We start from the raw sequence: 14,061 nt of genomic DNA on the forward strand, positions 1-14,061 counted from the left end.
TGAGAAGTGCGTTAACAAGTCCAGGCCATACTCCAGGGGAGGGGATCGCACAAGGGGTGAATGCCAGCAGGTAGGGATCATTGGGAGACATGTTCCATACTGCCTACCACAGCCAGAATTTTGACTCTAATAGCTGGATCTGCAGTGCAAGTACCTATATAAAAGGATACCTAGAGAAGTCCTTTAACTCTGGATTTCTACGGATGACAAAAAATGTTTTTGACATTAACTGGACCCAAAATTCAGCATGAGAAACACAACCTTCTGCACATTATCCTACGTGTAATTCTACGGTACTGCCGCTATTCGAAGGGATACTGAATTCACCTGGCAGTTTTTCCTTAGCGCAGCGCCGACGATTGTCTGCTTCTGATGCACACCTTTTGTCATCCAGCCCAGCCACACACTGAGTCTTCCAGTCTCTATATAAAAAAGCCTCAAATGCCAGCCAGCCATTTGGGTTCAGCCCCCACAGTTCTGCATCTCAATTCCCAACTTGAGCTCCGGGCTCTGCATCCTCAACCTCCGTATCTATCTTTACCCTTCCTGATGTGGAGTCTGTCCTTCCCCAGCTCTGATCCCACCCATCACAACCCTCTCAATGCTCCTGGGGAAGCCACACCTGCTCCACAGATGAGACCAACTAGCTTGAGGACCTACCCAGCCCTTCCCCTCATTCAGGGATTATCTCCATGATGGTCCCATCTGCTTATTTTTCATACGGGCTCTACTGCTCTTCTCTGTCTCAGGCTGGGCTATCACTTTCTTCGGAGGTTAATCACTGCCCATACACAGTCCCCACAGATACTGGGACACTTTGGACCGAAACATGGACCCCCATATATTTTCTGCCCTCCCCAGGCCCCATTTTTCACCATCTGATACCTAATACGTATTGCATAAATTACTTCAGTATTTTGAAAACGATGAACCAGCTCCCTCTTTTAAATTATTTGAATCTCTATTCTGCAGATAAGAAAAATGAGACTCAGAGAGGTTAAGAACTACCCAAGGTCACACAGCAGTGACAGAAAAACTCCACAGAGTTACCATTGAGTTTCCAGGATGCCCTGAGTGGTTTGTGATTTTGTTTTTTTTCAGGCTGAAAGCCTAGTGGGATGACCACAATTCAGAGGGCGCTGTCTTTCTATTCTGCTCTGTACTCACCCAACACAACCCATCTCCCAATGCACAGAGCCACAGTCCACTACCTCAGACAGCCAAGGACAGGGGATGAAATGCCTATGATCCTACAGTCCTGTGGCATCAACTACCTCACCTTCACTGATCCAACCAGAGGAAGACATCTGACCCAAGCAAAGCTAATAAGATTGCCTCTCTTTGATATTTGGAATTGGGGCATTAAAATGCACAGGGACTCAGATGGCAGAACCGTAAGGTCATGCAGAGATGGGGCTGGACTCAGTGGCCTGGCAAGTCCGAGTTATGTGGGAAGCAAGGCTGGGGACTTCCCTGGTGGTCCAGTGGTTAGGACTCTGTGCTCCCAATGCAGGGGACTCGGGTTTGATCCCTGGTTGGGGAACTAAGATCCCGCATGCAGCATGGCGTGGCCAAAAAAAAAAAAAAAGTTAGGCAAGGCTGTTATCTTTAGAGGTAGGGTAGGGTAGGGTAGGTGCCCAGACTGTGGAAGTAAGCTGCCAGGTTTGATCATGCCTCCCACTTACCCGCTGCAGGATTTGGGGCAAGCTGCTTCACCTTTACATGACTCAGTTTTCTCATCTGTAAAATGGGGAAACAAACAGTATTTAACTCAACTCGTTGTTGTTATAATGAAATGAGTGAACATCCACCAAGGTCGTAGCATGGGCACACAGCACACGCTAGGAACTGCTAGCTGTGGTTATTCCAGAGCCGAGAAGACACCCGTAGCTGGAGACCCAAGGATGGAGCAGCTCCCCATGACTTTCCACTTACCAGCAGGTCTGCCAGGACTCAGAGCACTTTATTTCAACCACCAAAAGGTTTCCCCAGAAAAGTAAGAGGAGATTTCCTATGGTATTTTACCTAATTAAATTTCACCTCACACTAAAAGTCTAAAAGTTTAAAAATCATACGCCACACTGATTTGGAAGTTTTATTCTTTTTATTGCAAATTTCTGATAAAGGAAACTACAGGGAAGCTGATTCTCATTTAAACTTTGGTGATAAGAGGACGTTGGAGCTCGGGGCTCACAACACGTGAGGCACCCAGGGGCCTCTGACGTGTGCGGCCGCCTGCATTCCCTCCCAGAGGTTCTGACTTAGTTGGTCTGGGGGCGCAGTCTGGGCGCTGGTAGCTTTTTGAACTGCCCAGGTGATTCCAACTTGCAGCCAGGGTGGAGAACCCCCGCCAGAACTCGTGACGTGGTGGTGGCAGCATTAGAAGCATCACCCACTCACGTCACCCCTTGACCTGAGTCCAGCTGGTGTCCTCTGTCCCCCTCTTCCCAGGTGTGACACGTGCTGACTCTTCCTCCTCGGGGCCCGCAGAGGAGAGAGACGCTGGAGGGGCCGTGGCTCTCGGTGCTGTGGTTTGTGCTGAAGCCAGGAGAACTGTACTAAACACGGCTACTCTATCACAAAAAGAAACTCACTTTCTGATTGCGGAAGAGCATTAACCTTTTTGTTTTTTCACTAAGTGGACATAGTCTTCCTATATAGAGATGCAAAGATTGGTGACAAAATAAGGAAATATATGTTGGATGACATATTCCTTACGTGACTTCTCAGGTCCAAGTTAAAAAAAAAATTTGTCAAGCCATTGAGGGTAAACTATTATGTACTTCAGCAGCATAATTTCTATGGGTGAACAGTAATAGCCAGTTAGAGATTTCAGTTACGATTTCTTCTAAAATAGAAAATGCTTTAATTTTCCTGAGTCCTAGGCAAACAAAAAAAAAGTTTTTCAATTTTTCAAAGTATCCCTGTTTTCTTTTTCCTGGCCACCCTCGTAGTTTAGAATGGCGTGTGTCTCACTATTAGCTTTTACAGACACAGGTGAACGAATAGCACTGGTGCCCATTTTCAATGACTAATCAAATATAGCGATTGAAAATAAAACACCCATCATCTACGAAGTTGCTCAAAATGAACGTTTCTTAACATTGTTATAAATGCAATATCAATTTGATTCTCTGGCCATACAAAAGTATGAATATCTGTTCCGTTACTGATAGTGAATGATTAACATCTTAACAGTGATAAAATTCTTAAGAGCATTTAAAAAATACACAGGATCCCATTTTTACATCATTATTCTGATGTTTTATCGTGCCTTCTATTTTGTCCGCAAAACTGTTATAGGGTAGAGTGCACTGACGTGATAAAACCAAGGCACAAGAATATAGTTACAATAAGTGTATATAAACCCTAGCACTTTGTGTCAATTTTGGAAAAATTTAGAGAGGAGATCAAAGAGCCTGAAAAATTTTCACATCCCATTACGATTAATGAACAACTAATTGTGTAATAAACAGGCTATTAACCGCCATTCCGTTATTGAATATATGGCTATCATTATACAGGCGGTGGATAACTGAAAAAGGTTTTCAATATTAAAACCTGGTATAACTAGGCGGTCGATGTAGATAATTGTGCCTTGCATTATCTAGATAATTGTCTTAAGTTTCCATTTTAATTTGTAATCTATATGGCAGTTATCAATTTTTAAACTATTTTCACTGCATAAATGGTAGGGTTTTTTCCAAATGTTAAATCCCCTCCCCCTACAAAAGACAGATTTACAAGAAAATACCAATATAAGAAATGCACAGACAACAATAATAAAATCCAAATATGGACTCAAGGGTTGAATTCTAATCTATCAGGACATTCTCTTAATTTAGGGTGAGGAACAACACATTCCTGTGATAATTCATTATCTTCTTAATTTAAAAAAATCACCACGACATTTTTCAAGAGTAAAGTCTTGGCTAGAGCATCAAGCATCGAAGGAAAATTGTTAAGTCTTTTCTCATTCATAAAACGAAAGGGATAAAAGCCTTTCAAAATCCAGGGAGGGCAGGATATTCCATTGAATTTAGAGAAGTGGAATAAAGTGGTAAAAACTGTACGTAATACTTTTAAAGAGAGTGTTCTCAAGACTCCAGGTAAACATTTAGAACCATGAAAACACATTTCTCGGCACATGCACGCCATGAATAGAACAATCCTGAATGCAGGTACAGCCTGGCTACAGAGGTATCCAGTTCCCGGCCCCACTGGCAAAACCACCTTTGAGGTCCATGTCCCAAGTCCCTTCACATTGGAGCTTCCGGCTTCTGCATCTGTTGGATTTGCTTCTGTAGCTGGTCCTTGTCCAGCTTCATCTTGGCTTCGAGAACTTGCCTGAGGGATCCTATGCTTTCATAGATGGCTGTAAACCCTTCAAGAAGAGGTAAATTTCATAGGAGTCAATATTAAAAAACAAGCCTGTATCAAACCTACAGCAGATAGTAATAACTGATCTGGGCAAAAGATATCAATAGATACTAAAACTACTGGAATAATAGTTTGATGGGAAACAGGATAGTCACCTAGTTTCAGAGTATCTCCCTACAGATAGATACAAAGGGAAAAAGGAAATATTACAGCGGAGAAATCTGACAGACACCACTTTAACCAAGAGATCAAAGCTAACTTCACCAACACTGGGAGGAACCAACATCATGTATCCTCGATAAGAAAACCCTGGGAAGGACACATCACTTCTGTGGCATTTCTGTTCAAAATGCACACCCTGAATCTCATTAAAAGGAAGGAAACAGATCCAGACTGTGGGACACACAAAGTGCTGGCTTGTGCTCTTTAATGATGACAACACTACTGTGGAACTGACCTAGATTAAAGGAGACTAAATAAAGAAACATGGTAACTAAATATGATACGTGATTCTGGATTAGAACCTGGATTGGGGAAGGTCTGCTGTAAAGGAAACAATGGTGAAACTTGACAATTGAGTATTGAAAAATGTTTCATCAGGGCTTCCCTGGTGGCGTAGTGGTTGAGAATCTGCCTGCCGATGCAGGGGACACCGGTTCGAGCCCTGATCTGGGAAGATCCCACATGCCGCGGAGCAACTGGGCCCGTGAGCCACAATTACTGAGCCTGCGCGTCTGGAGCCTGTGCTCCGCAACAAGAGAGGCCGCGATAGTGAGAGGCCCGCGCACCGCAATGAGGAGTGGCCCCTGCTTGCCGCAACTAGAGAAAGCCCTTGCACAGAAACAAAGACCCAACGCAGCAAAAATAAATAAATAATTAAAATTTTTTTTAAAAAGGCAAAATTCCTTAAAAAAAAAAAAGAAAAATGTTTCATCAATATTGCACTGTACCATAGTTACTTAAGAGAATGTCCTTGTTCTTAGGGTATATACATTGAAATAATATAGGGGTAAAAAGATATTCTGGCTTCTGCAACTTACTCCCAAAAGATTTAGGGAAAAAACCTTATATTCATACACACACTCACACATTAAGCAAATTTCAAAAGTGTTAACAATTGGTGACTCTAAGTGAAAGATGTATAGTTTTTGGACTAGTCTTAATGGTTTTACTAAATTTGAAATTATTTCAAAATAAAAAGCTAAAAATAGAAAAAATTCCCAATCAAAAGGTCATTTTGTATTATTCTATATTCGTATTGGTTTTTTAAAAATTTATTTATTTATTTATTTTTGGCTTCTTTGGGTCTTCGTTGCTGCGCATGGGCTTTCTCTAGTTGCGGTGAGCAGGAGCTACTGTTCGTTGCGGTGCGCGGCTTCTCATTGCAATGGCTTCTCTTGTTGCAGAGCATGGGCTCTAGGTGCACGGGCTTCAGTTGTTGTGGTTAACGGGCTCAGTAGTTGTGGCTCACGGGCTCTAGAGTGCAGGCTCAGTAGTTGTGGCGCACGGGCTTAGCTGCTCCGCGGCATGTGGGATCTTCCTGGACCAGGGATCGAACCCATCCATGTCCCCTGCATTGGCAGGTGGATTCTTAACCACTGCTCCACCAGGGAAGTTCCCTATTGGTTTTTAAAATAAGTGTCAAAAACATCTTGTCTTCATTAGCATATTTAGAGTTTTCTCTCAGAAAATTTTCTTTATGTAACAATTCATGAAAAAGAAGTATAAAAACTCCTTATTAAAAATAATTTTGTTGGGAATTCCCTGGTGGTCCAGTGGTTAGGATTCAATACTTTTGCTGCCGAGGGCCTGGGCTGAATCCTGGTCAGGGAACTAAAGATCCCGCAAGCCACGTGGTGCAGCCAAAATAATAATAATAATAATATTAATAATAAAAAATGAGTGAGTTTTTAAAAAAATAATGTCCTTAACTGAATGAAAAGATACAACATATTACTAAATAAAAGAGTAGGTTACAATTCAGCATGTATTGCATGAGTCTGTATTTGGAAAAGCATATATATATATATATCCTGTATGTATAGAAAGATAATACACATAAAAAAGAACTCTGGGTAATAGGAGGGTTTATTTTTTTTGTGTGCTTTATGATTTTCCACTAAGAAGTTTGTTTTCGTAACAAGAAAAAGTCAATATTTTTAATTTTTAAAAGGCTCCTATGCATTTCTTATTAGGTACTAACTATTCACAACCTCAGTGATATGCTGGATAGCTGACAATAAATCCACTCAGCAAATGATGCAAAGTTAACCATCAATAAAATATTCATCTACCATATTCTACCCAAAAGACCAAGAAAGAAAATTCATTTTTATCTTCACAAGTTCTAAAATTCATAAATTTAATGGCAGCTTCTCCTTAAATAAAATAGTAACCTTGTGGTGGTTACAACAAAATTATTCTTGGGATAACTAACTACTTTTATTTCCATGTGGCCCAAATAGAACAATTCCATGAAGAAAATTCACAGAACCAGAAAACTGGAAGGAATCAGGAGATAATATAGTTCCCCTTCCCACACTACCCGTCTGTCTTCTCTTCCCTGACCATGGTCAACAAGTCTTCACTTAAATACTTTCAGTAAAGAGCTCTGAGACTCACAAAGCACCCGCGTCTTCCTAGGACCGTTAACTGTAGATACTTCTGCTTCATACTGAGTTAAAGTCTGTCTTCAGGTAACTTCCAGTTATTGGTCCCAGTTCTGTATTCCTGAGTTCAGAGGATAAATCGAATCCCTCCTTTACCTGGCAGCACTTCAGAACTTAAAATCATCTCTAACACTGTCTTCTAAACAAGTGTGGAGGCATGGGCCCTGTGGACTTTTGAGCAGAGGAAAATCATTCATTGCCACAGTGGGATATTGCCAGCAGTATAAAATAAGCCTTCAAAGGCCCCTCAAAGATATATGCTTTATATAGATACATATAAAATGCTTTTAACAGAGAAGAAAACAATGCATTTTAGTTTTAATAGTATTTAATCTTAAAGAATAAAAATATCCTCTTTAATTTTGTTAAGATTTCATTTTGTCTTACTCCTTATATATTGTCTAGTTCTTTGATGCTAGATTATATAATGGATCAAATAAGCATGGGAGACACATTTAGTAAATACAGAATAAAGTATTTAAGCCTAAAAAAAAAAGATATATGCTTATTTCTGAGGCATATTGACCTCGGCTTTGATCAGAAAAGAATCTGCAGGTGGCACTAAAGAAAATGTACATCAGTTCCAAGCTAAGCGATTTTAGGTTTGTTTGCCTGTCTCTCGAGGTCTGTCTTCACGTCCTTGGCTACGAAGCAACATTTTCGTTCAATATACCACAGCTACTTTAGAAAATCACCTAAGGACACTTCATCAGCCAGGTTGGTGGTAGTTGTAGGGTAATATTAATTCACTGGCTTTTAGATCAAACAGAAAATGACCCAGAGAACCGTTTTCTTTTTGGCCTACCCGCATCAACTTCTGCTTTCATTTCCTTCATGTCCTCGGTCATCTGTAACTCAAGCTTGCTGATTCGCCCGTGCACCTTCTCCTCTTCTTGTTTTGTCCTCTGCACCTCCAGATTCTTCTTTTGACTCTCTTCTATTCTGTCCAGTCTGGCTGACATCTGGCTGAGCTTCTTCTCCATGTCCCTTTCACTGGCTCCCTGAGATCCACGATAAGAATGGCACTCGATTACTCCAAAGAGTCCGATGCATTCGCATCAGTCATAATACCATTTAAGAACAATCTGCAGGGAACAGAATTGCAAAGGTTGCTTGGTGCTCACCCCAGTATCCATTCTCCCCCTCTTCCATAACAGAGCCCTGATTTTCAGCTGGCTATAAGGTCACCCAGAGTAAAGACTACCTTTTCTATTGTCTCCTGAGTTTGCTGTGGCCCTATGATTGAGTTCTGGCTAATGAGATATAAGTACAAACGTATGTGGCAACTTCCAGGAAAAGTTAAAAAATAGCTGAGGCATATCCTTGCCTCTTCATTCTTTCTTCTGTTCTTGGAACTAAGAGGTGATGGCTGGAGCTCTAGCGGCCATCTTGAACTATGAGTACAAGGGTCAATCTCTAGGACTGGCAGAGAGTTAAACCAGAAAGATCATGGGTCACTGAGGACTGACAAGCTACCACATTAGCCCTGTGATTCCTACACCCAGACTTCTTTTATGTGAAAGATAGATAAGCTTCTATCATATTAAAGTCACCATTATCCTGGAGTTTATTGTTAGTTATTAAGCCTATCTAGATGTAAAAATAGTGCTCCAAAGACCTAGAAGCCTACAGATGTATTATTATGAATCTAGGTAAATCAGGAGATCTGATAAAAATATGGAGACATGTAAAGAACTATTTGAAACAGAATATTTTCTTTCCTTTCCTCTCCACTATGCTTGGTTCTTATGAGAATCTGGGTCTGCAGGCAAGCTTTAGAGGCCAAGACTACAAACATCAAGCTGTAAGGGGGCTACAGCATAACAAAACTCTCTTGACGTGTTCAGTGCACAGTCTGCAATTCAACAGCTCAGCATCGAGAGAGAGCAGAGCCAGAGATGCAATCTACACCAGTCACTTATGCTCCGTCAAAGTCCAAGGGGAGGAAGCAGTGAAAGAAAAGAGAAGGGAGAGGGAGATGGTCAGGCTAGATAACCAAACCAAAAAACAACTGCTTGCCAAGTACTGATATTGAATACTATATATGCAAGGCTTCCTTGATATGATTTTTGAGTAGTTCTGCAAACCTTAGTTCTGCAGGAGAGTGGGGTAAAATGAGAAGGAACATGGAAAAGAAAACTGGATTGTTTAGATCTTGCACTGTGACACCTCATACTGGGTTTACAGTTTGATGGAGGGGCCTGGAGGGAGAAATCCAGTCAACACTGTTTCTACCAGATCGCAGAATTAAAACAAACTAAATGAAGTATGTAACTGTAAATGCAGCTGGACAATTTGGTTCATGAAGGTCTGGATTTGGCTTCGTCTTAGCTGAAAGCACTGAAAATTTCTACTTAGTCTTTGTTAACCAAAACAAGTCAAAGTGCTCTGTCTCTCTATAACAAACACAAAGAGTCAATATGAACCATGGAAGGAGATTCTAAGGCAAGAGACAACTGTAACAGCTTAATGTGGATAAGTTACGAGGTATTATTCAAACATTGCAGGTCCCACCGAATAACTTTACTATGTTTATGGCTGAACATCAACACCTACACTGTTTTCCTTAACAATAAAGGAAAGCTGATCGATTTTCTGTAAAAGTTCTTTTTCCATCCGTTCTTGTTCCTGTTGCAACCAATTCCGTGCAGATAAAATCTGGTTACTGAGTTCCTCAATTGTACCTTTAAATCTAAAATAAGGAAGTGAGCAAGTTAGTCATAAAACCATTTTAATATGACATCAAACAGTCTCAGTCTCTGACTATCAAATCTCTCAGAAATATATCAGCTTTAAATTCAGCTCACTCAGAATTACATGCTTACCTTTTTCTTAGAATTGCACTTAGCGCTACATTGGGAAGGGAGGAGAGAAGGAGGATATAACAGAAAAGCACCTACTAATACTCCCACCTGTGCAGAGCTGACAGTGTGGACACCAAGGTGTCACACAGTGACAGAGAGCCACGCTACGTACTAATCTGTGCAGTTCAGAGGGTCCAGGGTGCTCTTGGCTCAAAGGACACAGTAGCCTGGCTCCCCTCCAGGCTCCCCTCTTGCCCTGGACTCTTCCTGCTTCTCCCTCTTACCTTCCAGGACTGGAGCCTGGCTCCCTATCTCTCTAATGTTCTCCAAATTGCTCTTGTCCCATACAGATATATTTCTTAATTTAAACCAAACAGAAGATTAAAAAAAAAACAACCCCCAACTTCTATTCCTATATAACTCTCCCTTTCCACATACCTTAAAATAACACCACACACTTGCTGCCTCCCCTTTTATTTTTATTATGAAAGTAATAAAAGTACACAAGGATACATGTGACTTAATAATAATAATAAAATGAACACCCACTGTGGTAGAAGCCCCCAATTCTCTGCAGTATCTGTTCTCCTCTTCTTCCCTATTAAGAAACCCTCAAATGTGAACTGGATCCACGGCTACCTAGTCAAAACTACACTTCTCAGCCTCCCTGGCAGCTACGTGTGGCCCTATTGCTAAGCCAGGCAATGGGACACATGAGGAAGTGATAAGTAAACTTCCTGGTCATATCATCAAAAACAAAGCTTATCAGCCTTACCTGGGCAGGAAGCCAAGCCAGCAGTCCTGCCCAACTACGGAGCCCCACCTAACCTAGGAGACTGACCATGGAGCACAGCAGCTTTACTGAATTCATTTATTCTAATAGTTCTTTGATGGAGTCCTTAGAGTTCTCTCTATAAGATCATATCATCTGCAAGCAGGGATAATTTTGCTTCTTCTTTTCTGATTTGAATGCCTTTCATTTCTTTTTCTTGCCTAATTGCTCTGGCCAAGAGTTCCAGCACTATGTTGAACAGAACTGGTGAGAGTGGGCATCCTTGTCTTGTTTCTGATCTTAGAGAAAAAGCTTTCAAAATGTCATCGTTGAGTATTAGATTAGCTGTGGGCTTGTCACGTGTGGACTTTATTATGTTGAGATACATTCTATCTATACCCAAATTGTTGAGAGTCTTTATTATGATGTTGAATTTTGTCAAATGCTTTTTCCACATCTATTGAGATGATCGAATGATTTTTATCCTTCATTCTGTTAATGTGATGTATCACACTGATTGATTTGTGTACACTGAAACATCCTTGCATCCCAGGGATAAATCCCAGTTGATCATGGTGTATGATTCTTTTAATGTGCTGTTGAATTGGTTTCTTAGCATTCTGAGATTTTTGCATCTATGTTCATCAGGGATATTGGCCAGTAATTTTCTTTTCTTGTAATGTCTATCTGGTTTTGGTATCAGAGTAATGCTGGTCTCATACAATGAGTTTGGAAGGGTTCTCTCCAACTTTTTGGAAGAGTTTGAGGATGACTGGCATTAATTCTTCTTTAAATGTTTGTTAGAATTCACTCACAAAGCTATCTGGTCCTGGACTTTTCTTTGTTGAGAGGTTTTTGATTACTGATTTAATCTTCTTTCTCATCATTGGTCTGTTCAGATTTTCTATTTCTTCATGATTCAGTCTTAGTAGGTTGTTTCAGGAATTTATTCATGTCTTCTAAGTTATCCAATTTGTTGGCATATGACTGTGCATAGTAGTCTCTTATGATCCTCTGTATTTCTGTGTTATCAGTTAGAGCATCTCCTCTTTCACTTATAATTTTATTTATTTGAGTCCTCTTTCTTTTTGTCTGGGTTAGTCTAGCTAAAGTTGTGTCTATTTGGCTTAACAACTAGTTTTACTGATTTTCCCCCCAGTTGTTTTTCTGTTATTTCCTATTCTCTATTTCATTTATTTCTGGCCTAATCTTTATCATTTCCTTCCTTCTGCTATCTTTGGGCTTAGTTTATTCTTCTTTTTCTAATTCCTTGAGGTATAAAGGTAGGTTGTTTACTCAAGGTCTTTCTTTTTTCTTCATAGAACTGCCTTTGTGGCATCCCATAAGTTTTGGTATGTTGTGTTTCCATTTTCATTTGTTTCAAGATTTTTCGAATTTCCCTTTTGATCTTCTTTGACCCACTGGTTGTTCAGGGGTGTGTTAATTTTCACATATGTGTGAATTTTCCAAATTTACTCTTGTCATTAATTTTTAGTTTCATACCATTGTGGTTTGAAAAGGTACTTAACATGATTTCACTCTTCTTTAATTTGTTAAGACTTGTTTTGTCACCTAACGTATGATCTATCCTGAGAATGTTCTGTGTGCACCTAAGAAGAATGTATATTCTGCAGCTGTTGGATGGAGTGCTCTATATATGTCTGTTAGGTCTCTAGTTGGGAAGGGCTGAGGTGTGAGTGGTGGGGGACTGCTGGCTGGGCTCTATGGTCAGGTGATCCTACTGGCTGGGCTCCCAGGGAGCCCAGCGCTGCTAGCTGGGTCACACAGTCAAATGGAGCCACCAGCTGGACTCTGCAGTTCCCTCTGGTCCGGTGGGGTCACTGTGTTCCCTAGCATAGTGCTGGTGCTGGTTGATGACTCCATGATGGGGCCTGAGGCTCCACAACCGGGCAGGCTGCTGGTTGTGCACCCCTGATGAGTCAGGTCACTAGCCGGGATCCCTGGTCAGGCAGGGCCACCCGCTGTACCCTGCAGTCAGGTGGAGCTGCAGGCTGTGCTCTGTGGTTGAGTGGGGTTGCTCTCTGGTCTCCCTAGTCAGGTAAGGTCACTGGGTATGTTCTGCTTTTAGGAGGGGTCGTTGGTTGGGTTCCTTGCTTGGGCAAAGCCCAAGGCTCTGCCCGGCAGTCAAGTGGGGCCATGGGCTGGGCTCCACTTCTGGGGTTATAAGCTGGACTCCAAGGCCATCTGGGTCACTGTTCAGGCTCCCTGGTCAGGGGAGGCGAGAAGTTACATTTTATTTTCAATGATTATATTTTCTAGAAGCTCAATTTGGCTGTTGGGTTTTTTTCTGGCCACACCATGTCACTGGTGGGATTTTAGTTCCCCGACCAGGGCTTGAACCCAGGCCCTCAGCAGTGAGAGCACAGAGCCCTAACTACTGGACAGCCAGGGAATTCCCCTGACTGTTCATTTTTGGTAAGCTTTTATTCCTTAGTTGTACCTTCAAAATGTGTATGTGTGTGAATACCCACACGTACACATACATACGTATATACACACACATCACTTTATCCAAGAATTCCTATATATGCAGTATTTAGAAGTCTGATTCTGCTTATTGTTGTTTCTTCTCACTCTATTACTTATGTGATTTTTTTCCCTTGTGTTGGCCTACAATTTCTGATGTGGACCATTTTTAAAGTCTTCACTGAATTTGGCAATATTTTGGCTTCTGTTTTATGTTTTGGTTTTCTGGCCGCGAGACATGTGGGATCTTAGCTCCCCTGGCCTACAATTTCTGACTGTACATTCATGTTCCTTAGAGTTTCATGTCTGTGGGAAGACTTGAAGACTGAGTATTTGTATTTGTTTCTGCCAGGCATCTCGGGCCACTACCAAATCAAGATCATTCTAAGATAAATTACTTATTCTGGTTTCTTCAAGGTGCTTGGGTAACGTGAATTCTAACTCTAAATCTGAGTAAAAGTTGTACTGTGGTTCTGAATTTTCAAGGAATGCCTTTTACCCTTCTACCCAGAATCAAGATTTCGACAGGAAAGTTTCCTTGTGATGTCTCTGTGGAATTTTTTTTTTTTTTTCTCCTAGTTCATCCAACCAGGGTTTTACCTTTTGGGACTCTAATCTGTCCTTCTACCTTACACAGGCCCCAGGCTTGGTCCCCTTACCTCTGTGAACAGCCTTTGTGTCTAGACTTCTGGACTTTAAATTGTAGGAAGAAAAAGAAAGATGTTCATGACTGCTAATAATATCTACTAAGGAAGAAAAAATACTAAGATGTTTATTTTCTTCCTGTGCGATGGAAGGAAGGGGATGGGAGATCTTTCTGTACTTGGCAAGACTGCAGAATGTATGAGAAAGAGTGACATAACTCAGTAATGATATAAATACAGATAATTAGAGGAAAGGAAACATGGTTTTCACAAGAGAATTCCTGTTAAATCAGCCATAACCCTAA

The 14,061-nt window shown here is 41.1% G+C and overlaps 1 protein-coding gene across 6 annotated transcripts in view; it reads right to left on the minus strand.

Moving 5' to 3' along the window:
- Positions 1–2,085: 2,085 nt before the first annotated feature.
- The window catches only part of FAM81A (family with sequence similarity 81 member A), a 124,297-nt gene continuing 112,321 nt past the window's right edge, over positions 2,086–14,061 (minus strand). For all 6 annotated transcript variants that reach the window (XM_060294183.2, XM_060294185.2, XM_060294182.1 and 3 more), the window contains exons 7-9: positions 9,606–9,741; positions 7,855–8,050; positions 2,086–4,384 (exon numbers count right to left, since the gene is read on the minus strand). In XM_060294183.2, the coding sequence (XP_060150166.1) occupies positions 4,260–4,384; positions 7,855–8,050; positions 9,606–9,741 (457 nt within the window). In that variant the 3' untranslated portion in view covers positions 2,086–4,259. The remainder of the gene's footprint in view (positions 4,385–7,854; positions 8,051–9,605; positions 9,742–14,061) is intronic.

This window comes from Globicephala melas, chromosome 2, assembly GCF_963455315.2.
Source record: "Globicephala melas chromosome 2, mGloMel1.2, whole genome shotgun sequence".
NCBI classification, from domain to species: Eukaryota; Metazoa; Chordata; class Mammalia; order Artiodactyla; family Delphinidae; genus Globicephala; species Globicephala melas.